Raw genomic sequence first — 25,972 nt, forward strand, 5'->3', positions numbered from 1 at the left:
ATATGAGCAACTTTTTGCTCAAATCCTATGAACAACCATGACTTTGTGGTGAGATGTAAGGTTTATTTGCTCTAAATCTTTATAATGCTTGGAGCCACACCACATCTATCATTACAAAGCTTCACACAATCATATTATACAACCAAATGTCAACAGCCATTATTGCCTATCATCACGAATTTTGGACTGTGTACCAGCTTTCGCCCTGTTGGTGATAACTTACTGGCTTAGCATGCTAAATATTCTGCTGCGTGAACGGATTAGCGTTGCTCATTTAGAGTGTTGTTCTCAGACGATTACATTTTCTGACTAAATGAAAAGGAGTTATTGTACTTTATTCATATATGTATGAAATAATTGTTAGCACACTTGTAGAAGAAAAGAAACTTGAAAAAAGTCTGGAAATTGTATTGTGGCCATCTTGGATAATTGCAGGATAAAATTATGAAGCTGCTAATGTGACCAATGTATTAGCGAGCTTTTTAGCAAGAAAAATATATGAAGCTTCAGCACACATTGCTTCGTCACAATAGACATAGGTGTGGCCCCAGCATTAGAATTACTTTGTCTTATGGATATGCGTTAAGGATTCTGATGCCACACTTAATCCTTTCTACCCCTAAAATTATTACTCACAACAAGCAGTTTCGTGAATACTTTTGATTCATCGGGTGCATTTGAACAGCAAAATTTGATACCAAGTTATTGAGGCAGAAAAGCTGTGAAATAGGGCACAAATCATTTGACCCTGAAGTGGCACCCACAGTATGGCCGATCAGCAGCAACCAAGAGCCAAGAAGAACACAGTTGGTTCACATTATGCGTGAATGGCGTCCCAAGCAGATGAAACTGGAAACTACAACGTAAAAATTTATGTTCTGTGGAGGGCCGTAAATCATGTTGCAATCATTTAAGGACAGTATAAAATCTAATTTATTAATTCAGCAGCATTGTACAGAGGACTTTATAATAATTGCAGTATATGATTGTTTGCTTGATTGAGGATCTGAGAAGTTGTACTGTACTATAGAAATTTGATGAAATGATCAGACTGTATGATCTTTCAGAAAGGATCTTAATAGTAAACGCGTATCCAGATTTAACTCTCTTTCCATGAAATTGCATATATGTATGGCAGCTAGTGAAAATTACATTACATATGATGACATTAATGAGAGCCAATAAAACAGCTGCTGTGAACTTATAATCATTTTTAACCATAAAAATAAAGAAGGAACTTAAACACCCTATTCTGTAGATTCCAAACAAAAAGAGAAAAAACATAAATGATGTGGTAGAACAAAAGGCTACTCCATCACAACATGTTTTTAAAAATTAAGTGTTAGATGCCAAAATAATATGGGCAATAAAATGTGTGACTAATAATTTTTCTTATGAGTCTTGTAAGCACATCAGTAATGTTTTTTAGCAAATGTTTCCAGATAGTGACATTGCAAACCAGTTTTCATGTGGACCAACTATGTTTTTCAGCAAATGGTTCCAGACATTTGGTCAGCTTTGGAGTAGCACCATATTTCAACTACATTTACATTTATACTTCTCAAGCCACACAACAGTGTGCGGCGGGGGGCACTTTACGTGCCACTGTCATTACCTCCCTTTCCTGTTCCATTCGCGTATGGTTTGCGGGAAGAACGACTGCTGGAAAGCCTCCGTGCGCGCTCGAATCTCTCTAATTTTACATTCGTGATCTCCTCGGGCGGCATAAGTAGGGGGAAGCAATATATTCGATACCTCATCGAGAAACGTACCGTCTCGAAACCTGGACAGCAAGCTACACCGCGATGCAGAGCACCTCTCTTGAAGAGTCTGCCACTTGAGTTCACTAAACATCTCCGTAACACTATCACGCTTACCAAATAACCCTGTGACGAAACGCGCTGCTCTTCTTTGGATCTTTTCTATCTCCTCCGTCAACCCGACCTGGTATGGATCCCACACTGATTAGCAATACTCAAGTATAGGTCGAACAAGTGTTTTGTAAGCCACCTCCTTTGTTGATGGACTACATTTTCTAAGGACTCTCCCAATGGATCTCAACCTGGCACCCGCCTAACCAACAATTAATTTTATATGATCATTCCACTTCAAATATTTCCGTACGCATACTCCCAGATATTTTACAGAAGTAACTGTTACGAGTGTTTGTTCCCCTATCATATAATCATACAATAAAGGATCCTTCTTTCTATGTATTTGCAATACATTACATTTGTCTATGTTAAGGGTCAGTTGCCACTCCCTGCACCAAGTGCCTATCTGCTGCAGATCTTCCTGCATTTTGCTGCAAATTTCTAATGCTGCAACTTCTCTGTATACTACAGCGTCATCCGCGAAAAGCTGCATGGAACTTCTGACACTATCTACTAGGTCATTTATATATATTGTGAAAAGCAATGGTCCCATAACACTCCCCTTTGGCACGCCAGAGGTTACTTTAACGTCTTTAGATGTCTCTCCATTGACAACAACATGTTGTGTTCTGTTTGCTAAAAACTCTTCAATCCAGCCACACAGCTGGTCTAATATTCCGTTGGCTCTTAGTTTGTTTATCAGGCAACAGTGCGGGACTGATTCGAACGCCTTCCAGAAGTCAGGGAAAATGGCATCTACCTGTGAGCCTGTATCTTATAGTTTCTGGGTCTCATGAACAAATAAAGCGAGTTGGGTCTCACACGATCGCCTTTTCCGGAATCCATGTTGATTCCTACAGAGTAGATTCTGGGTTTCCAGAAATGACATGATAAGTGAGCAAAAAACATGTTCTAAAATTCTACAACAGATCGATGTCAGAGATACAGGCCTATAGTTTTGCGTGTCTGCTCGACGACCCTTCTTGAAAACTGGAACTACCTGTGCTCTTTTTCCAATCATTTGGAACCTTCCGTTCCTCTAGAGACTTGCAGTACACGGCTGTTAGAAGGGGGGCAAGTTCTTTCGCGTACTCTTGTAGAATCGAATTGGTATCCCGTCAGGTCCAGTGGACTTTCCTCTGTTGAGTGATTTCAGTTGTTTTCTATTCCTTGGACACTTATTTCGATGTCAGCCATTTTTTTGTTTGTGCGAGGATTTAGAGATAGAACTGCAGTGCGGTCTTCCTCTGTGAAACAGCTTTGGAAGAAGGTGTTTAGTTTTTCAACTTTACGTGTGTCATCCTCTGTTTCAATGTCATTATCATCATGCTGTTTCGATCCACTTACTGATTTAATGTAAGACCAGAACTTCCTAGGATTCTCTGTCAAGTCGGTACATAGAATTTTACTTTCAAATTCACTGAACGCTTCACGCATAGCCCTCCTTATGCTAACTTTGACATCGTTTAGCTTCTGTTTGTCTGAGAGGTTTTGGCTGCATTTAAATTTGCAGTGAAGCTCTCTTTGCTTTTGCAGTAGTTTCCTAACTTTGTTGTTGAACCACGGTGGGTTTTTCCCGTCCTTCAGTTTTGCTCGCCACGTACCTGTCTAAAACGCATTTTATGATTTCCTTGAACTTTTTCCATAAACATTCAACATTGTCAGTGTTGGAACAGAAATTTTCGTTTTGATCTGTTAGGTAGTCAGAAATCTGCCTCCTATTACTCTTGCTAAATAGATAAACCTTCCTCCCTTTTTTTATATTCCTATTTACTTCCATATTCAGGGATGCTGCAACGACCTTATGATCACTGATTCTCTGTTCTGCGCTTACAGAGTAGAAAAGTTTGGGTCAGTTTGTTATCAGTAGGTCCAAGATGTTATCTCCACAAGTCGGTTCTCTGTTTAATTGCTCAAGGTAATTTTTGGATAGGGCACTCAGTATAATGTCACTCGATGGTCTGTCCCAACCACCCGTTCTAAACATCTGAGTGTCCCAGTCTATATCTGGTAAATTGAAATCTCGACCTAAGACAATAACATGCTGAGTATGTGGAATGTATTCCAGATTTTCTCTCAGTTGTTCTGCCACTAATGCTGCTGAGTAGGGAGGTCGGCTAAAGGAGCCAATTATTAACCTAGTCGGTAGTTGAGTATAGCCTCCACCCATAATAATTCACAGGAACTATCCACTTCTACTTCACTACAGGATAAACTACTATTAACAGCGACAAACACGCCACCACCGGTTGCATGCAATCTATCCTTTCTAAACACCGTCTGTGCCTTTGCAAAAATTTCGGCAGAATTTATCTCTGGCTTCAGCCAGCTTTCCATACCTATAACGATTTCAGCTTCGGTGCTTTCTATCAGTGCTTGAAGTTCCGGTACTTTACCAACGCAGCTTCGACCGTTTACATTTACAATACCGATTGCTACTTGGTCCCCGCATGTCCTGACTTTGCCCCACACCCTTAGAGGCTAGGCTGTTGCCCTTTCTGTACTTGCCCGAGGCCATCTAACCTGAAAAACGACCCAGTCCACGCCACATAACCCCTGCTACCCGTGTAGCCACCTCCCATGTGTAGTGGACTCCTGACCTATCCAGCAGAACCCAAAACCCCACCACCCTATGGTGCAAGTCAAGGAATCTGCAGCCCACATGGTCGCAGAACGGTCTCAGCCTCTGATTCAGACCCTCCACTCGGCTCTGTACCAAAGGTCCGCAGTCAGTCCTGTCGACGATGCTGCAGGTGGTGAGCTCTGCTTTCATCTCGCTAGCGAGACTGGCAGACTTCGCCAAATCAGATAGCTGCCGGAAGCCAGAGAGGATTTCCTCTGATCCATAGCGACACACATCATTGGTGCTGACATGAGCAACCATGAGTGACCACCTGCAGATGGGTGCACCCTGTACCCTTCATGGCATCCAGAAGGACCATTTCCACATCTGAAATGACTCCCCCCGGTATGCACACGGAGTGCACATTGGTTTTCTTCCCCTCCCCTGCCGCCATATCCCTAAGGGGCCCCATTACGTGCCTGACGTTGGAGCTCCCAACTACCAGTAAGCCCACTGTCTGCGACCACCCAGATCTTGCAGACTGAGGGGCAACCTCTGGAAAAGGACAAGCAGCCATGTCCGGCTGAAGATCAGTATCAGCTGGAGACAGAGCCTGAAACCGGTTCGTTAGACAAACTGGAGAACATACTACATGGTAAAATTGATAATGTGGATAGTTTCATACTATGCTTTGATGAAGCATTAAAAAAATCTTTACAGGCCAAACAAATGGGTTTACACCACTGTTACTGAGATGATGTAAAGAATAAATTGGAAATACAATATCTATCTTCTTCTTTCCTAGCTCACAGTACTGCCGAGGGTGCTACAAAAGTATTTTATGCTCTAACAAATAAAATAGGCTTACGAAAGTTAATACAGATTTCATCGGATGGTCCAGCTATTAATTGGAAACTATTCTGTATGATTCAAGGAAATTGAAATGAAGAGCTCAATAAAAGGCGCTAAATTTAGATAGCTGTGCCCTGCAGGGGATTAATAATTTTTATAAGAAAAGAAATAGAGTGGCAGGGTGGAATTTACTGGCTGTTCAAGGCTTCTACCTCATGTGGGAAGGATTTTTTAAAAGTTTAAACCAGTAAGATAATGCCATGTAAATTTTGTGGCCATAGGTGGCTTGAAAATATTCCGGCAGCAGAAAAGAAGTTAGAGATATAGAAGGATGTGAAACATTTTATTACTTGTGTGGAAAAAAAAGCAATTCAACAAACCTGGTTCACTATTTTATGAGACGCTAGAAAATGCTACCAAATATATAATTTGATAACTGTTAAACTTAATTTTTTCTCATCTGTTGCCAGAATGTTAACTCCATTCTTAGAAATGTATCAAAGCAGTAGTCCAATGCTACCTTTTTTGCTGAGGATCTAAGAAGGTTTGTTTTTGACCTTTTTTTAAATTTTAAACTAATAAAAAGAGAACGCATAGTCAAGCTGACCTCAGCGAACAAACTATCAAAATTTGATTTGGAAGATAAATTTATGCATACAGAACTTCATAGAATTAGTTTTGGCTTTTTAGGAAACTTAATAGCAAAAAATTTACTTTCTGAGGAAAAAGTCTTGGAGAAAGATATCTTCAATTTAAAATCTGATGCTCATAATTTTTTGTTTCTTCAGTTAAAAACTTGCTAGAAAAATGTCCAATTAACTTATTAATGGTCCAATTCTTATCTTCTTTAGATCCAAGACAAATGGCATTAAATCGCTTTGATTGTTACGCTAAAATGAAATCGGTGTTAAGAAAACCTGTGAAGGCTAAAGTTATTAGAGAAGCTGAGTATGAAGTGCGACTGCTAGACCAGGGGCGGGCAGGAATTCTGCACGTGTGCAGTGCACATGCACGTGTGCAGTTAACAGGTGTTCTGCGTGCACACAGGGGCAAGCTGGCCACCCGCTTCTCACCCCTCCCCACCATACCGTCTCTCCGTTTCTTCCTCTGTAATGCGTTTTGTTTCCAGGCCTGCTTTATTAAATGAAGGAATAAGGTTAGTAGGAGTGCTTGAAAGTAATCATGGTTTGAAAGAGTACCTATTACCTACGATATGTTTTATTTAATTATCACAGGTGGAGTTTACAATACGTTTAATGCCTGGAACAAAATTTCTACATACAGACAAACGCAAACAGTTGCGTAAATTTTCTTTACTGACGTTTGCTCTTAACCGAGACTTACTAATTTTCATAACAGAAAAAAATCTCTCACAAAAGTATGTCGAGCCCAACATTGACTATCTTCATGGCTTCACGATGGAGACGAGGAAACTCTTGCTGTGGAAAGTCGTGATAAAAATCTATTACACATCTTGCCAAAAGGAACTTGTCTCTCAGACGAGAATTACACTGTAGATCTATTAATTCCATTTGCAAACTGAGATGAATATCATCTACAGAAACCAGATTCTCTCGAGAACTATTCAAAACCTTGGGATAAGTAAGATATATCCCCAAATCGCTTGAGAAATTCCTCTTTTATTGCACTAAGAATGGCAACATACTGAAATTTATTATAATGGCGTTCAATATTAAACTGCCGCTCACCAGCGAGAATACTGTCACATATTATACATTTCCAATTTTCTCGTTTTTCCACAGAGAAAAAAGGATTCTCCCATTCCTTTTTAAAAGATAGCAAATCTCCAATTCTCCCTTTCCTCGATTCACTCTGCATTTTCCGCTTATTGAAATACAGCGTTCACTACGTAGTGGTCGCTTCGCTTCAACGTCCGCAGCTTAGCGTGGTACTACACTGCCGCAACCTGTAGGCTGTCGGCACTGTCCCGTTCGACGATTGCACGCGAGCAGCACACGTGCAGCGCTGTGTGCTCATGAGCCGCGTGCAACGTTTGCCCGCCCCTGTGCTAGACTATAATAAATTTCTAATTCAGTAAGTATCATCTAAATATGATGTCTTTCAAAGTTTTCAATACTTAGGATGAAAGACTTGATTCTTTTTTAAGTCAGTTCTTCACTCCAGTTTTTTCAAATGTGTACATTGTCATCAAAAAGTTATTGATAGTATCTCATGGTCAAGCAGATTTTGAAAAAGGTTTCTCATCAAACAACTCAATAGAAGTGGAGAATATGGAAAGGAGACATTTATTGCCCAAAGAGTAATGACTGATCACCTAAAACTTAATGGGGCCCAGCTAATTTTGAAGTGAGTAAAGAACTTCGTTTATCTGCTGCTAAAGCCAGGCAAAAATATACAACACATCTTGAAGAAAAGAAAAAATCGAGACGAACTGAAATGCAAGGTCCTAAAAGAAAAGCGTTGGTAGATGAAATATAAGGATTTAAAACCAAAAAGAGGAGATTAGAAGATGTTATTAATGAACTGGAGGAAGCTCAAGATATGAATCTAAATTAGAATATATAATTATAATTAAAGTGCATGTAGATAGTGATATAGTGTGCATATAATGTAAAATCTACTTAAAAAATACGTATTTTAAAGTGGCCCATAATGCCTTTTAATTGGTTGCAGCTTTTCATTTTATTTAATTTTACTTTATTTTTTAAATTTTTTATGGATGTGTCACAGGCCCTAGAAAGGCCCCAATTTTCCAGTCAGAAAAGGAATGGTAACCTTGTTTTTATGATGATAGGACTCCCTAGTGGCACTAGGCAGATGGAGAGGATCAATTCTACTTTGGCTATAGTCATTGCTAGGCATAATATGGAGGACTCTACAAAATGTTATCATTGGTTAAATTTGCCATGAATTCAATATATGACAGGTGTATGGGGTAAACACAATATCAAATTTTGATAGAAGTTAAGATACATATGCAGGTGATCTTCACCGTCACTCAGTACCACCCAAGATTGAAGCAACTGAATCATATTCTCCACCACAGTTTTGGCTACCTTTTGTTGTGCCCTGAAATGAGGAATATTCTACTCACTATCCTTCCCCCTCCTCCCACAGTGGTATTCCGCCGCCCACCAAACCTACACAATATCCTTGTCCATCCCTACTCCACTCTTGCCCCCAACCCCTTGCCTTATGGATCATATCCCAGCCATAGTCCTAGATGCAAGACCTGTGTCATACCACCACCACCACCACCACCACCACCACCTACTCCATTCTCACCACAAGTGTCTCCTATCCCATCAAATGCAGGGCTACCTGTTGCACATATGTAATCTTGGGTGGTACTGAGTGATGATGAAAGCGCTTCTTCGTGGTCTAACGATCATTATGTGGGATGTGGTAGTGAGTGGAGAAGCAAAGCATAGTAATCTGTTTCTGTACAGTATTGGGTAGGTAATTTCAGTGTGTGAAGGCCTCAGTGAGACCTTTCGTATATTGGAGAGGAATCCATCCCTGCCCCAACCCCTTGCCTTGCAGCTCATATCTCTACAATAGACCTAGATGCAAGACCTGTCCCATACATCCTGCTACCACCACCACAACCACCACCACCATCTACTCCAGTCTGGTCCCAGGCCCATCAAAGGCAGAGCTACCTATAAAAGCAGTTGTGATCTATAAACAAAGCTGCAATACTATGTTGCATTCTATGTGAACATGATGACATTCAAGCTGTCTTTCTGCATGAATGGTCACCGCAAAATGTGGCCAAGAGACAGTTGGATCATCCAGTTGCTGAATATTCTTCCCAACACAATATGTTTCTCTTCAGACTGATTCACAACCTGCACCATGTGGATCTTTCCTACAAACATCAGATTTTCTGAACTGAACAGACGAGAACTCTCTCAGCAATATATCCTATAGTCCGTTTAAAACTACTTGATAGTTAATGTCTGTCACTTGGCACTACAATGTTGCCACATCGGCAACCACTCTGTTAAAGTCGACATACAAACACAGTGGGTGTTACTTCGTGATTGCTGAAATGCCATTCGTGCAATGCAGAGTGTTGGAAGCTGCTTCCATCAGGTATGGCAGGATCCCAAGATGCCCTGTCCACATCTGATTTTAAATGACCATTGACTGAACCGCAGTGGACAATGCGTTTTGTAGCCCTGAATTTACACTTGTATCCTAACCTAACCACCTGCTCTTGATGTGCAATACGAATGTTGGTCAGAAACCTGTGGCAGAACTAATAATCATGCTCGCTTTGCTTATGGCTTATAAAGCTGACCTGTTCAAGGAAACTCAACACCGAAAAAAAGATTCAGGTTCAGTGCTAAAAGCGAACTGTAACTACTTGCTTTTGCTATGTGAGCTGATGTGATACTGACCAGTGAGCAGTCCTTGTTGGAACTCATTTACAGGTTATAGGCAACACAAGCAGATTTCAAAAGAAAGGAGAATGATAGGAAGAAAAATTAGAGCAAATAAAAAAGTCAATATAATGATGAAAGTGGTGCAACAAAATATTAAAAAAATAAAAAGTAAATAAATTGAAACTAGTTGATTGAAAATAATAATTATCAGTCATTTCAGTAAAGATTTAAAAATGAAAAAAATAAAAAAAAACATTGTTATTACCTTCAAACCTGCATACTTTCACACTGTAGACTGCGATGTTGCCACTGTGCTATGGAAAGGCTTGAAATTTTGTTGTTGTATAGAACCAGTTGCAACGATCATTTTCTGCCATCAAAAAGTTCAGTTTTACACTGTGTCATATGAAGTTTAGCTAGTGGAGACCAATCTCTGAATTCGGGAGGACGACTGTTCAATCCTGCGTCCGGCCATCCTGATTTAGGTTTTCCTTGATTTCCCTGAATCACTCCAGGCAAATGCCGGGATGGTTCCTTTGAAAGGGCACGGCCGACTTCCTTCCCCTTCCATCCCTAATCCGATGAGACCAATGACCTCGCTATCTGGTCTCCTCTCCCCAAAAACAACCAACCAACCTCTGTGATAACTGAATATGTGAAGCCAAATCGCGTCTTGTGCAAAAAATTCAACAGTGTTTGGCTAATGGTTTGTACAAAATGTGCGTATTTAATTGCCAATGGTGTGTGTGTGTGTGTGTGTGTGTGTGTGTGTGTGTGTGTGTGTGTGTGTGTGTGTGCTTGTTTCCATTCTGGAAGAAGGCCTTTTGGTTGAAAGCGAAAATGAATATCAGTCTTTTCACCATTGAATTCTGATCATCAGTGCTATAGCTAGCAGTCATATCTAATAGTTTGTCTTCCTTTTATTATTAATAGCTCTACTGACTTACTTGAAACTCTGTTTTCTCGTAACCATCCTCTTTTATAAGTTTGATATGGTGTTGTACTAATTTAACAGTGTAACTGCACATTATGTAGTAATATGTCTAACTTACTATGAAATGCAGACCAATGAAGTGTGTCCTTGTTTCGCAAGAAGTCTAGATAGGTCGACAGTATTCAGGAATGGACTGAACAAGAATTTTGTGAGAAGATTTCTTTATAGGCCGATTATACTTTTTTAGATTTCTTCCCAGGTGTATAGAAGAAGAACAAAATGTAAATGAAGGAATGTAAGATGGTAGAAAGAGCTATGTATGGAAGAAGAGTTGGCTGCAAAAAAGATAGATAACAGTAGTAATTAGTTGAACTGAGATTAAAAATGATGGGATCTTCCAAGTTACCTTTCACTCTACAGCAGCTGCCATTGTGTTACAGGCCATACTCTATAGCAAAGTACTCTGTGTGTAAATAACTTTGTGTTAGTATGGAGTAAGTATACTTCAGCTATGAATCCAAGAGCTGTGAAAACTTTCAGAGAGCTAGGGCATTGTGCACATGTTATTGTTTTTTTGTGAGCTTAACATAGTGTGAAACTGGTATTTGCTGACACATGTCTTAATATTTGTGATTGGGATTGGAAACTCTGAAAAGAACCAGCTGAATCTTATGTAAGATAATAAATTCATATATTTCAAGAAATTAATCATTTACCATCATCATATATCCAGATATTACAGGTATCATCAGCATTTCAAAGCCAAAGAAAAAGCTGGTGGTGCCTGAACATAGATCCAGAGGAAATACTGGGAAAAGAGAAGGAGGGGGGAGAGGGGTGGGTCATACTGGTTCATGTTGTATCCCTTTTATGTCTGCTCCCTAAATGTTGTAATGTTCAGCAATGAATAGATCATATATAGTAGAAGCCCGATATATGGAAATTTAGGAAGAACACGTAATGCAGTATTATACACACTGTGTTTACATTTAAAGAACATTACAAGTAAAACATTTCAGATACTTAACCAAATAGGGGTCAGTAATTGGACAAACTTCACTTAGATGTCAACCCAAAAGTGACACGACTTTCAGTATGGTATATAAAGCACACTATCAACTACAGTATGATAATTTGTGACACTGCCTGGCAGTTACAGGCGTTAATATTCTACTGCTTTAAAGAAGTCAGACAGGTTTCTTTGGTAAGTCATTTCACACAGATTTTCTATTTGTGTTGTTATATGCTTAGTGTTATAACTCAATTTATTTTGTTCACTTTGTCACTCCTTTCATGTAGTCACTTTATTTATATTATCATATACTTCATGTGTACGGGGAACATCGTCTGTACTTTTTTTTCCAGCTCCATCATCCCAGTCCTCTACTGCTTTGCTACTCTCATTGCGAACAGCATCACTAATGCCCTTGTCTTCTATGATCCTCAAAACTGGTTCTTCGTTGATGACATCTACCTAGTGGTTCAAGTCTTCAAGTTCAATATTACAATGTAGAACATCACATGCAGACAGAATGTCACTGCTGCTCTAATCTATGTCACTACAGCATTCATCTGTTGCATTTTCTTTGATGGAACACTTTTCCAGCAATTCCTAATAGTGACTGGGCTGATGCTTAACCATGCCAGGCTTACTGAAAATGCAACGCTCTTAAGATTTATAAATTTCAATAACATTTCTGTCTCCTCATCTGAATTTACTATTGAAGTGAGCAGTTCATGGTCATAATGGGCCTTAAATGCTCATATGATGCCCCAACCTACTGGTTGAATTAATGCCATCTTGTTTTTTTTTTTTTTTGCAAAAACAGAGTTTTCATTTTTCTATCTTCTGATTGCAGCACATCAGCAGTTGGATGAACTAGGCAACGATCAAGGAGTTGTAGACCTTCATCTCTCTTCTCTTTCTTACTGATGGAACAAACTCTTCTTGAAACCAGTTCGTGAAAATGTAACATGTTATCCAAGCATTCTACAAATGCATGTAAGTGAACGGTAATGCTGATGGCTGCTGGTGGTGGGTAAATGCCTGAAGATGGTCTGAGGAAAGGGCTGAAACTGTTTGCTAATAATAAAAATATGAAAACATGATCAAGGCTGTTTTTATTTGATTTTTAGCATTTTATACCAATCGCTGCTGACTCCAAATAACAGAATGCTTTCTAAAAGAGGTTTCAACGTATGGCTACCCAATTTGTTCGTTATAAAGAGGAGAGTTAGTCTCTCTTCATTTATTTTCAGACCCATCTTATTTCCTGTTATTATTATTATTATTATTATTATCGAGAGTTCTGGTTGGAAACAATGGATAATACAGTGCCATTTCATTACAATTGTACGCTAGATAATAATTTCAATTTTTATCTGCCATTACTTAGTGTAGAATTTTGAAACAGTGAAGCGATTCACTGTCACAAGACCTTACTACTCTTTCAGTGGTCATTTGGCGAATTCCATGGCAACATTTCCATCTTGAAAATCGTCCGTTGGAAGCTATGCCATGTAAATTAGAGTTAAAATTTTCAGCTTGAGTTTTAATAATTGGCCCAGAAAGTGGCCCACCTTCATTGCTCTTTATAACCACATATAAAGGCATTCATCAAGTGCACTGTCTTTTCCTAGTTTAGTCTCTTTCCTGCCCATTCCCACACAACTTTCAACTGTGTTCATAAAGCATCTTAGTTTATTCTCTTCTTTCACCCACCCCCAGATTGTTTCTTCAGTTACACCACACTCACTTGATGTACTAGGTTTAGTTTTCCCATTCTTCACTTGATTAATAATTTTTAGTTTATCAGTCACAGAATATACTTTATGTTTCTTTGGCATAATAAGAACACAGAAATCTAGACAGTGATAATTTATGATCCACATGATGGAGATGGGACCTGGATAAACTGAAAGAACCAGAGGCTGTACAGAGTTTCAGGAAGAGCATAAGGGAAAAATTGACAGGAATGGGGGAAAGAAATATAGTAGAAGAAGAATGGGTAGCTTTGAGGAATCAAATAGTGAAGGCAGCAGAGGATCAAGTAGGTAAAAAGACGAGGGCTAGTAGAAATCCTTGGGTAACAGAAGAGATACTGAATTTAATTGATGAAAGGAGAAAATACAAAAATGCAGCAAGTGAAGCAGGCAAAAAGGAATACAAACGTCTCAAAAATGAGATCGACAGGAAGTGCAAAATGGCTAAGCAGGGATGGCTAGAGGACAAATGTAAGGATGTAGAGGCTTATTTCACTAGGGGTAAGGTTGATACTGCCTTCAGGAAAATTAAAGAGACCTTTGGAGAAAAGAGAACCACTTGCATGAATATCAAGAGCTCAGATGGAAACCCAGTTCTAAGCAAGGGAAAGCAGAAAGGTGGAAGGAGTATATAGAGGGTCTATACATGAAAGTATTTGTATGGAGTGTAGCCATATATGGAAGTGAAACGTGGACAATAAATAGTTTAGACAAGAAGAGAATAGAAGATTCCGAAATGTGATGCTACAGAAGAATGCTGAAGATTAGATGGGTAGATCACATAACTAATGAGGAGGTATTGTATAGAATTGGGGAGAAGAGGAGTTTGTGGCACAACTTGACTAGAAGATGGGATCGGATGGTAGGACATGTTCTGAGGCATCAAGGGATCACCAGTTTAGTACTGGAGGGCAGCGTGGAGGGTAAAAATCGTAGAGGGAGACCAAGAGAAGAATACACTAAACAGATACAGAAGCATGTAGGTTTCAGTAGGTACTGGGAGATGTAGCAGCTTGCACAGGATAGAGTAGCATGGAGAGCTGCATCAAACCAGTCTCAGGACTGAAGACCACAACAACAACAACAACAACAACAATGATGGTTGTGACCATTTTGATTGTTGCCAAGCATGTTGCATAGTCACTTTGTTGATTGCATCACAATGTGAGATGTGTATTCAAAGATTCTGTGCAGCAACAATCCTGATATGTTGATGAGACAAACCAAAGACAGAATTTAATTATTCATCTATTTTGGTTATTGTTTAGAAAGCTTGAAGGTTGTAGCAGTAAATTAAACAGCAGAAAAGCTACATGCAGACTGTAATAAGATTTTTTCCAGTTTCTAAAATTTACTGAGAGTGCAAAACACATCTGTAAAAGATATTTATTTTGGGTGACATACTTTATACTTTGTTATATGAATCTACATTATGTGGGGCGGCAGTATATTGGGCTTCTACTATATTTGGAAAATAACTTGTGCTGCAATTGGAACTTATCTGCTGACTAGTGGGATCATGATTGACACAGATCTGTTGTTTCTCCAGTACGTAGTTAGTATATTTATTAGAGTAAAGTGATTTGAGACATAGGTTAGATATGTTGATGCTGTAGATACATGTTCATTGAATGCCTCAGCACTAACAATGAGAAGTACCCGTAATGGTTTCATTTGCTTATTTTCCAGATAAATAAGAAAATGGCAGCATGTAGCATACCTTGGTTGCTATGGGGTCTCTTTACCTTGAAAATAAGACATGAAAAATAGACGATAACTCTTTAAGGGTACAACTATGGAGAGGCATCTGAACAAGTGGTGTCCCTTGTTATGACCAAATTAATATGAAAAGAGGCAGATGAAATACTTCTGTTGGGGGCAAACTTGGAAAGATCAAGAGATTCTTGTATCTTACTGACTGTACCCATAGATAGGCATTTTCGTGGCTGGTGCCTTTCAGGTGATGATATTTCATAAGCAAGTTTTGTGGGTAAAAATGTATTCCATAAGTTTTGGAAGAGTGTGTATGATGATGGAGAACTATATACAGTGTGAGAAGAAACAGAAAATAATATGAAAATGTAAGAGACATAAAAAATTATTTTTGCAGGTTACATAACACAGTATTTATGGGGGGAAACTGGTAGATAGCACAAAAGGGATCGAAAGAGAAAATTGGAGATCTAGAAAGGGATAGAATGACAGATGATGCTAAAAAATCCAAATTGTCATATTTGTCATCTTCTACCAAAGTCATAAATTGTGACGTAGACGGGATAAAACAAATAAAGTGAGCATTGTAGACCAGGCAAAGATTGTACCTGCTATAGTAGAGAAGGGCGATGGCAGTTCTGAAATGTGTGATATAGGCTACAGTTCCCACAATTCGAGAGAATTTTTTTGACTGGTCAGAGACCACTCCAACTTTGCTAGTGACTGTCCTTACCTCATTAGCTAAATCTAAAATTTATTAAGTAGTTTATTATTTAATTGTTTTCAGCAGTAATATTTCCATGTTTGTTGTCTTTGTTTCAGATTCTGCCTGAAGTTAAATCGTACATTAGCTTCTGATCTTATATTTCGGTCCTCTGTTCGCTGGTTCACATTTCGTATGGACATGATAGCTGTGGTTATAGTCACACTTACGGGATTGTCTGTTATTCTTCTGCGTGACACTGTGACTTCAGCTCAGTGTGGATTAGCATTGTCATGTGTGTTTGCAGTAAGTTCTTTAAGTTGATTACTGTATGATGATGTTAAAATATACTTTAGAATGGGACAATGAATATTCATTATTGATTGGAAGACTAGTCATTAAAGAAATAATATGAATCAAATGGCTATTATACACTGTAAGTAAAATATTTTAAGTTTCTTAACATACAGAAGACAATATAGTGACACAAAACTGCCTTATTTTACCCACAGTATTAAAATGGTGACTTACAATGTACTTTACATATATGGTTGCCATGAAGTAGCTTATTTTGGTTTTAGACCACTATGTTGGAATGCGGAATATTTTATAGAATTCTGTTGTTGGAAGTGAGTGATACTGATAGGCCCTACTGCTGCCAGGTTTTTGGTAGATGATTTAAACTGTGTTCTTTTCACACCGTTGGTTACAACTACTCATGTAAGGGATCTGCAATATAAAACTGGAAATAACTTACTAGTTGTTGGACATAGAATGGCAAGTTTGAGCCAAGGGGCCATGTTAAGGTTAGGAATTTCAGACACTCTTTAACACCTGTAAAGTAGTGATAGCTGCTCCACTCGTCTTTGAAATGGTATCACAGCTGAATCATGTTAGTGTTCCATGATTATCTCGTGTGAATTAACAGTTCAAAATAGGTTTCATTAGTTTAGCTTTCATTTTGCTATTTTCATGTTTCGTTCGTGTAACATCAAAAAGTGTATAGACACTAATTGAAGGGCTCGGCAGTAAAAAATGGTAAGGGACAAATCAGTAGTTCTGAGAAAACGCACCACAAATATTTTAATGAAATATCGTAAATCAGATAACTGAAGTACACACAAAATCTCTCTCTCTCTCTCTCTCTCTTTTCTTCAGGTACAGCATTTCTGAATTGCACAATGTCAGCAGTTTAGTATGTAATATCAACTCAGGGTGGGGGGGATCCTAAATTTCAGGAAGACATATTTAACATTATTTACTCAAAACATTGTAGTCGCAACACACTTACTTAACATTTTTTATGTGAAAACATTTTATTCTAAGTGCATTTACTTAACATTATTATTTTACTTAAACCATTGTTTTCTAAGTACATGATTGTCTGTCTTTCTTCTGTGTCTTCTTTTTGCTGAAGCACAGTACCTCTTTCTGCCTGGAATGAATTGTGCCAATCATGGTATACAGGAGGTATCCATTTTAAGCTAGAGAGAATGTATCTTAGCTTTTCTCCTTTAATAGGAAGAGGCCCAGAGTATTTCAGTTTAAGCTCTGTCAGGAAAGAACTGCTTGCAAGTCTTCCACATTTTGATAAGGCAACAGATTCTAGGCAACCATTGTATGTATCACTAAACATTAATGTTAGCATGGGACTTTGTAGCTCAGCAGAAAATACAAGTTGAGCACAATTTCTAATACTGAATTTGCTTTGAGCAGTTGATACTTGTGGTTGGTGGAACAGCTGTTTCATTGCAGAGAAGCTATAGAAACACTTGAGTCATACGAGTTACCTTGAATGGCTTCTTTCACTGGGATGTTCTTAGAAATTCTTCCCAGTGATCAGGTTTGTAAACACTTTGATAACGTGAGATGACATTTTTCTCTGCCTGAGCTAAGTCTCTGTCAATAGGTAGCATACTGTGTTCAGCCTTGGGAAAGGTGTGCAAGATGTATCGGAAACAACCAGACTTTAACAGGTATAGCCAAAATGCCACTAAGGTCCAGTTCTTGTTTTGTGTGGCAAAATTGTCAGAAAATGCAATCAACTTTTTACATTTGATGTCATTCTTTTCAAAATACATCTTTGCGAATGAAACATGCCATCTCTGTCATTTTACAATTAATATCTCCGTTTCTCACAGGCTGTCCCTTGCCATTGTTTACTGCCGAGCCCCTCAATTTTCTAGTTGTTAACAGTCACATGCCAAACCTCTTCAGTTCATGAATGAACCACTTCTGTTGGAACACCTAATAAACTGATTGTTGCTTACAAGGGAACCTCCCCACCGCACCCCCCTCAGATTTAGTTATAAGTTGGCACAGTGGATAGGCCTTGAAAAACTGAACACAGATCAATCGAGAAAGCAGGAAGAAGTTGTGTGGAACTATGAAAAAAATAAGCAAAAGGTCCTTGGTTCACGTCTTCTCTCGAGTGAAAAATTTAATTTTTTATTTTCAGACAATTATTATCTGTCCGTCCCATACGAGATAACTGCGCCGTAGTATGCGGACGCTACACCTAAACAAACATCGAAACACACTTTTTTGGGAGTGATTATCACATCCACAAGAAAACCTAAATCGGGCAAGGCAGAAGAATCTTTTTACCCATTCGCCAAGTGTACAACTTAGGTGGGTCGACAACATATTCCTGTCATGTGACGCACATGCCGTCACCAGTGTCGTATAGAATATATCAGACGTGTTCCGGTGGAGGAATCGGTTCACCTATAACCTTGCGATCAAATGTTTTCGGTTCCCATTGGAGAGGCACATCCTTTTGTCTACTAATCGCGGTTTTGCGGTGCGGTCGCAAAACACAGACGCTAAACTTATTACAGTGAACAGAGACGTCAATGAACGAACGGACAGATCATAACTTTGTGAAAATAAAGAAAGTAAACTTTTCACTCGAGGGAAGACCCTCTCGTTCCGCAGCTGCTCACGCTAACCACGGGACCACGGCGCTCCTGAGCTCTCACTATCCTTGATGTTGCTTATCTTGCACATGGACTACTCAGTTTGTATATTTTGCTTATGTTTTTCATAGTTCCACACAACTTCTTCCTATTTTCTCGATTGATCTGTGTTCAGTTTTTCAAGGCCTATCCACTGTGCCGACTTATAACTAAATCTGGGGGGGGGGGGGGGGGGTGCGATGGGGAGGTTCCCTTGTTAGTTGCCAGCTTGTGCTACTGAATGCAAGTTTAGTCTCTTGTTACGACATCATATACAGCTTTTGCATTACCTCAATTGAATTATTTTTGGGCTAACTTATATGTGCCTGTTTTTGAGCTTTGGTCACATTGTGCAAAATCCACCAGGAACAGATTCTTTTGACAGCTAAATTGAATGTACTATAGATTTTGATATGCTTAAAAATGCCCCATATTGTAGTAAGTCATTTGCCAATCTGCTTAAATTAAGTGTGAGAACTATTAATTATCAGTGAAAAATGGATATAATTTTGGAAAATGTTTTTCAGTTTGAGCAGTCATTTAACAAATTATTTGTGTTGAGTGAAAAATACTAATAATTAGAATTGTGTTACAACTTGGAAAAGAGCTTGCTACTCACCACATAGAGATGATGTTGACACACAGACAGGCTCAGTGTAAAAGAATGCTAGAAATATTTAGGCAATTGCAGACAGGCCTTTGTGACGGTAGCCGCGCGCGCGCGCATATATGTGTGTGTGTGTGTGTGTGTGTGTGTGTGTGTGTGTGTGTCCTACTTTGGAAGAAGGACTTCATCTGAAAGCTTAAATATTTCTAGCATTCATTGTCATTATGCTTGTCTGCAACTCAGCACCGCCTTGTGTGGTGAGTAGCAATCTATTTTTTACGTACTGTTATTCCAACCTAGACTTTCCATTGTTTAAAGCGATGGTACCGATATGCAAAACAGGAAATGTGAGATTATTTTATTAATAAGTGTATTTAAAGGGCATTTTAATATTGTCATCTTGATCGCTATCTGAGATATAGGTGAATTATAGACACTTTAACTCCTAGCCTCTTTGTATAATTAAGGTTGATGAGTTAATGGATTCTTGCTGTATGTTTGTTACGAATTATGTTTGTATCCCCTTTATCCCCCTCATTTTTCAGGTAAGCACATTTGTACCATATGTGATGCAGTTGAAATCTGAAATGCAAGCACGATTTACATCTGTTGAAAGAGTTCTAGAGTATACTGAGGTAAGTACTTGTGAGATAATTAACATAAAAATTTTCATCCCATTTTTCATATGTTTTTGCTGAAGATTCTTTGTGTGTGTTAAACTTTTTTTTGTCTTCCTTAGTTCCGGTGCCACATGTTCTTATTGAATTACCCATTCTTAAAAAAATTTGACAGCTTTAGGTAACTTGAGTTTTCAGGGTCAGCAAAGTGAATTGTATAATGTTTTTAATCTAAAAGTCAGAATCAGCTTACAGGCTGAGGAAGGCTCATCCACTGAGTTTCTTCAACCACAAAAACACACACTGTAATGTTCCCTGCATTTATGGTTATTACTTGAAGTTTAAATTATCATCCAGTATTGACTATTGAAAATGTTGTTCTGTTATTTTTTAATGTCTTGATAGACAGGGGATACTAAAAGCTTTCTGAAGATTCCAAAGTAGAAGCTGGAAATCAAGATGTAGGAGCCCGCCAGATGTGGCCTCCTACTTGGATGTAGGGTAATCGAGTGGAGGTGTGGTCCTGTGGTGTGCCAAGGCACCATTCCACTTGCATAACAGTCAATTATTTCCAAGATTTTTACAATCACTCTGTCTTCTTTCCAGTCTGGCCTAGCAGTGGCTGTGCAGTGCCCCCTTTGCTTGGAGATGCAAGTTAGCACATCAGTGCCCAGTGAGGAGTCTGCTGGCTCAGCCCCTGGCATAGTGTTAGGTCATGCCATGGCAGCATCAGGGCCAGAGTCTCTCTGCAGCCTGGCATGGCTATGGACATCTATCGGATCCTCAGTGCTCTCATGGGTGTAGCTACACTTACACTTAACCCCAAAAATATGCACACCCCTATTATCGGTTGTCATGAGGGCATGTAGGCAAAAGACACAACAGCAGTAAGGCAGTACTTGCATTCCACTGGATTGGTGGTACAGCTCACAGACAGGCATATCGGTTCTTCATTCATGGAAGATTGGCCTGGCCCTCGTCTTTGATTATTCACAGATGTGACCAGCAAGAATTCAGCTCTCAGAGTTGTCATAGCAGTAGACGCAGCAGCTGGTAGCACTTCGTCATCCTGCAAATAGTTGGGCTGGCCTTCCAGTGGTATCAGTGATGCAGACATAGTGGCCTGACTCGTAGAATGAGTGATATGAAGAAAAGGGTTTTATAGCAGACGATTACATGATGCCCCTGTTCCAGGAGGTGAATGTGCTCCCATTTTCCGAGGCTGTCAGCATTCTTGGTTGCATAATGTTTGGTTTCAGAACTTCAGTGCATTCTTTTTTGTAAAGTTTGCAGCCTGAAAGATAGTGTTAAGTCTACTCTGCACTGTTGTTAAGGTGCTGGATCAGGTGTTTCTGACACTCTCTCTCACCCGGTCTGAGGCAATGAGCTCCTTACTTGTTTGTACTGAGCTTCTTCTGAGTGTTGACACTGGTTATGTCAGACTTATCCAAGAATTGCGCCTGATGGGTGCTTTGCACTGGACTGTCCCATGGTCAGATCCAACATAAAGAAAGTAACCCAGGAAGTGAAGCTCTGTTAAAGTGGTTGATGAGCGGTAAAACAAGCAAACCATTACTGTTTAAGTAACAATTAGTGTTTGTGTGGCAGAATTACTACTAAAGCTTTAGAAAACAATATCGAAGAAAAACTTAGTAGTTTTCTGACCCACAGGTTGATTCTATTAGTATTGCACATGCATGCTCGTCATATGCACAGTAGGTGTCTTGTGAAAGATATATCAATTTCTTAAATTAACCAGTGTCATAAATATTCTATTTTAGAAATAATTTACGTAAGGGGTAAGAGTCTCATTCTTACTGTTAGTAGTTACAAGTAAATATGTTTTGTTGTACTTCATGCTATGGCTTTTTGTATCCCTTTTCAGAGTTTAGACATTGGATCCTTAGTTTCCTGTTTTGTACACAACAATTTTATTTGACGAAGTTTGAAAACTTATTAAGAAAAATAGAATTAAGTTTATAAAGACATTTAATCTTTGCAGTCAACATTGTTAAAGAAGACAATTACATTTTACACATTTCTCTTTTTCAAGGAAATGATTTTGTCTAGGTTTGGTACAATATTCCAGGACCTGCTAACCTCAAAGAATTTGTCAAATGTTTATCACTAAGAAGTGAACAGTTCTTAGTTTTAGCAAGTATTAAAAGGGAGAAAAAGTGCTCACAGATATACGTGTAACCAAACATTGAGAGAACTTTGGCCGCCTGCTTGTGCAAAAGAAGATACTTCTCTCATGGAAAACAGCTGTAAAAGTCATCCAAAGCTTTATGCAAAAGAAAGCGGTCCTTCAGGCAGATATCGCACAGCAGGTCAATCAGCTCTAGTTGTAACACTTCTGAGACATCCTCTGCCCGAAGAGGAAAATGGGTGAACAAATATAGCTAAGGCCAGTTAGAGCTCACTTACCTCCAGAGCTCTTCTTGTAATTCGCAAATGATTTGAACATAATCTGAAAAATCCTCATCTTCTTAGTTGTTGTTGTGGTCTTCAGTCCTGAGACTGGTTTGATGCAGCTCTCCGTGCTACTCTATCCTGTGCAAGCTGCTACATCTCCCAGTACCTACTGAAACCTACATGCTTCTGTATCTGTTTAGTGTATTCTTCTCTTGGTCTCCCTCTACGATTTTTACCCTCCACGCTGCCCTCCAGTACTAAATTGGTGATCCCTTGATGCCTCAGAGCATGTCCTACCACCCGATCCCATCTTCTAGTCAAGTTGTGCCACAAACTCCTCTTCTCCCCAATTCTATACAATACCTCCTCATTAGTTATGTGATCTACCCATCTAATCTTCAGGTTGTCCAAACTATTTATCGTCCATGTTTCACTTCCATACATGGCTACACTCCATACAAATACTTCCAGAAATGACTTCCTGACACTTAAATCTATACTCAATGTTAACAAATTTCTATTCTTCAGAAATGCATTCCTTGCCATTGCCAGTCTACATTATATATCCTATCCACTTCAACCATCATCAGTTATTTTGCTCCCCAAATAGCAAAACTCCTTTACTACTTTAAGTGTCTCATTTCCTAATCTAATTCCCGCAGCATCACCCAACTTAATTCGACTGCATTGCATTATTCTCGTTTTGCTTTTGTTGATGTTCATCTTATATCCTCCTTTCAAGACACTATCCATTCCGTTCATCTTCTTTAACATTGTCTAATGCAGAGAGGTTCCCACAATTCTCCTTGCGCTACTTTTGTTTCCCACAAAATAATCGTCTGCACTAAATCAACAACAGAATGATTTTCACCTTGGAGTGAAATGTTCAAAGTATTTAAATGACAATGTAGGTCACGCAAAAAAAGCCAAATTTGCCACCCATTTAGGATCATGAAGTAATTCTTCTTGACATCCTTTCATTTCAAAAAAGGTATTGATTTCACCCCTCAAGGGGGGGGGGGGGGACGATGAAGCGCCTTCCCCCTGCTTAGCCATCTTACTTTGGCGTGGTAGGGGATGTCCGGGTATTCTGCTTCGATGATATCAGCCAGAAATTCTTTAAATTGGTGATGCGGGAGTTCATTCAAGCAAAGATAATTAAACATTCGAACAACTGTGTCCATAACATTTTTTATGTTGACAATCTCGGACAAAATGCCTCGTGGTGTAACAGACAATGGACTGCCGTGAGTAAGGAACAGCTGACTTCAGTCATTTTTACTTGATATAACCCAGGAATCCAGCACGTCCCTCATAGCACAGAGGTGCTCCATTCTATCCCACTGGTCAGGCATTGCCATTTTAAACCCATTTACTTGAACACATTTTCAATGACTAGAAAAATATCCAAACCAGTGGTTGTATCTTTTAACGGTATAAGGTTGAGGAATTCTTCTGTGACATGCAGATTGTCATCAACACCCTGAATGAATGTGACAAGCTGAGAGATGTCTGCAATGTCCATGGACTCGTCAAGAGTGATAGAAAATGAAACGAAGTTTGCTGCTCTCTCCATTAGTTGCTACTCCATATCTGCAGCCATATCTTTGACTCAGCGAGCAACAGTTTGAGTTGAAAGAGCTATTTTTTCAAATTTTTATGTGAGATCTATTGGACAAATACAAAAAGTGGTCACAAAATAAATTTTTATGTATTGGAATGTTTGCATTTTAATTAATTGGAAACATAGATCAAACTACAACATATGTTTTCCAGTCCGTCAAACCACAAATACACAAAAACAAAGAGTTACTCTTAATGACACTTTGCTATCCGAGAGAGTGTTCATGACGGCTTTTCGGAGAGAGGCAAAAAATAATGCACCTGAAGCTTTTTCTTATGTCTGTGAGATGCAATTTAATGCAACCCAAATACAAAAATTAACTGAAAAAAAAAAAGTTCCTTGTTGCTGGCAAATTGATATTTGATAACTGGCACATTGCTAAGTGACCTATAAGATTGTAAAATATAGTTTTATTTGTGATCTTTATCAATAATAAACAGTCATACAATAGGAAACACTTCTCTGTAATGCTGCTTGAAATTTTCCTTCAGTTCTTCAAGCTTTGATTGGCGTTCCTTCTGCAACAAATTTTTGATCTGATCTTCGTGACAGGTATTAAAGTACCATTCAGTCGAGTACATTTTTAAATACGTGAGGTTCTGATGACATAATAAACATTTGACTTGATTTTCAACAGCAGTACAAAAGAAATTAATTTCCCACTTGGGTTTAAATAGTGTGGACGCGCCACTGCAACAACTTACAAATTCACACGGGGTGCTGGCCTCAGACGATCGCGGGTGCTAGCACCCCAGGGGCACAGTTTGGACAAGCCTGGGTTATGTCATCACTGGATACTCAACGGGCATACTCCACTTAGTGACATCACAGTTGGTTTCAACAAAAATTTTATTTCTCTGCAACGAAGAATTTAGCACAATATGTAATTGCATAAATAAAGATGACTGTTCTCCATTCCGTATATTCTTGAAATATGATAATTTAACTCTTTGTGTAAACAGTTTCTTCTACGGGAACAGTACAATAGCTTTGTCACTCAGGATATCAAGGTAAACGTCAGCTTGACATTTGGAAGTGTAACTATAGAATAAACACTGGGTATTCAAAATTTAAGCAAAAAATGGAAATTTTCTGTGAGGTCTATTGGACAAATACAAAAAGTGGTCACAGAATAAATTTTTATGTATTGGAATGTTTGCATTTTAATTAATTGGAAACATAGAAAATGATATAAACAGGTGATAGTAAAGTAGAAAGAGTGCAAAGAGTTCAGAACGTAAACAACTGCAACATGCATAATGGTAGACAAATATTTCTTCATTTCTTCCAAATTAATGGATTTGTGCACATATTCCGACAATTGGCTAATGTGATCAGTATGGTGTGTGACCCCCTGTGGCAACAATACAGGCCTGACAACGATGGGACATGCTGTGAATGATGTCATCGGTCTCATGTTGAGGCAGTAATGCCCATTCTTCCTGCAGAGGTGCTCGCAGCATATGAGAGTGGTTGCTGGATGCTGAGGTGATGCAAGCCATCCCCCTAGTGTTTCCCAGACATGCTCTATGGAATTCAAATTGAGAGAGCAAGCAGGGCACACCATGCGTGCAATACCTTCCATTTCCAAGAAACCCATCAACCACTCGTGCCCTATAAAGTCAAGCATTTATCATCCATCATTACTAACTCTGGTCCCAAAGCAGCTCACAACAAATGCAAATGAGGTCCCAAGATCTTGTAACAATACCTGACAGTAGTTAAACCTTGCCATTTCACCCATACTGTTTCACGAATAGGGGTTCGATCTTCCTCAATATTGGTCTCTTTCCACATTGTTTGGGTCTCGAAATCGTGGCCCATGTTCCCTCCAGATATGAATCCACCGAGAATCAACCTCCAGACTAAATTGGAATTCATCTGTGAAAACAACTTTGGCCCACTGTTCGACTGCTCCCATGGCGTATTGATGACTCCACTCTAGACGTTCCTTTCTGTGAAGACGTGTCAGAGGTA

The 25,972-nt window shown here is 39.0% G+C and overlaps 1 protein-coding gene across 2 annotated transcripts in view; it reads left to right on the forward strand.

Moving 5' to 3' along the window:
• The window catches only part of LOC126248684 (ATP-binding cassette sub-family C member 5-like), a 288,000-nt gene that overhangs the window by 216,359 nt on the left and 45,669 nt on the right, over positions 1-25,972 (forward strand). For both annotated transcript variants that reach the window (XM_049949958.1, XM_049949966.1), the window contains 2 exons: positions 15,895-16,081; positions 19,885-19,974. In XM_049949958.1, the coding sequence (XP_049805915.1) occupies positions 15,895-16,081; positions 19,885-19,974 (277 nt within the window). The remainder of the gene's footprint in view (positions 1-15,894; positions 16,082-19,884; positions 19,975-25,972) is intronic.

Source organism: Schistocerca nitens, chromosome 1 (genome assembly GCF_023898315.1).
Source record: "Schistocerca nitens isolate TAMUIC-IGC-003100 chromosome 1, iqSchNite1.1, whole genome shotgun sequence".
Classification (NCBI taxonomy): Eukaryota; Metazoa; Arthropoda; class Insecta; order Orthoptera; family Acrididae; genus Schistocerca; species Schistocerca nitens.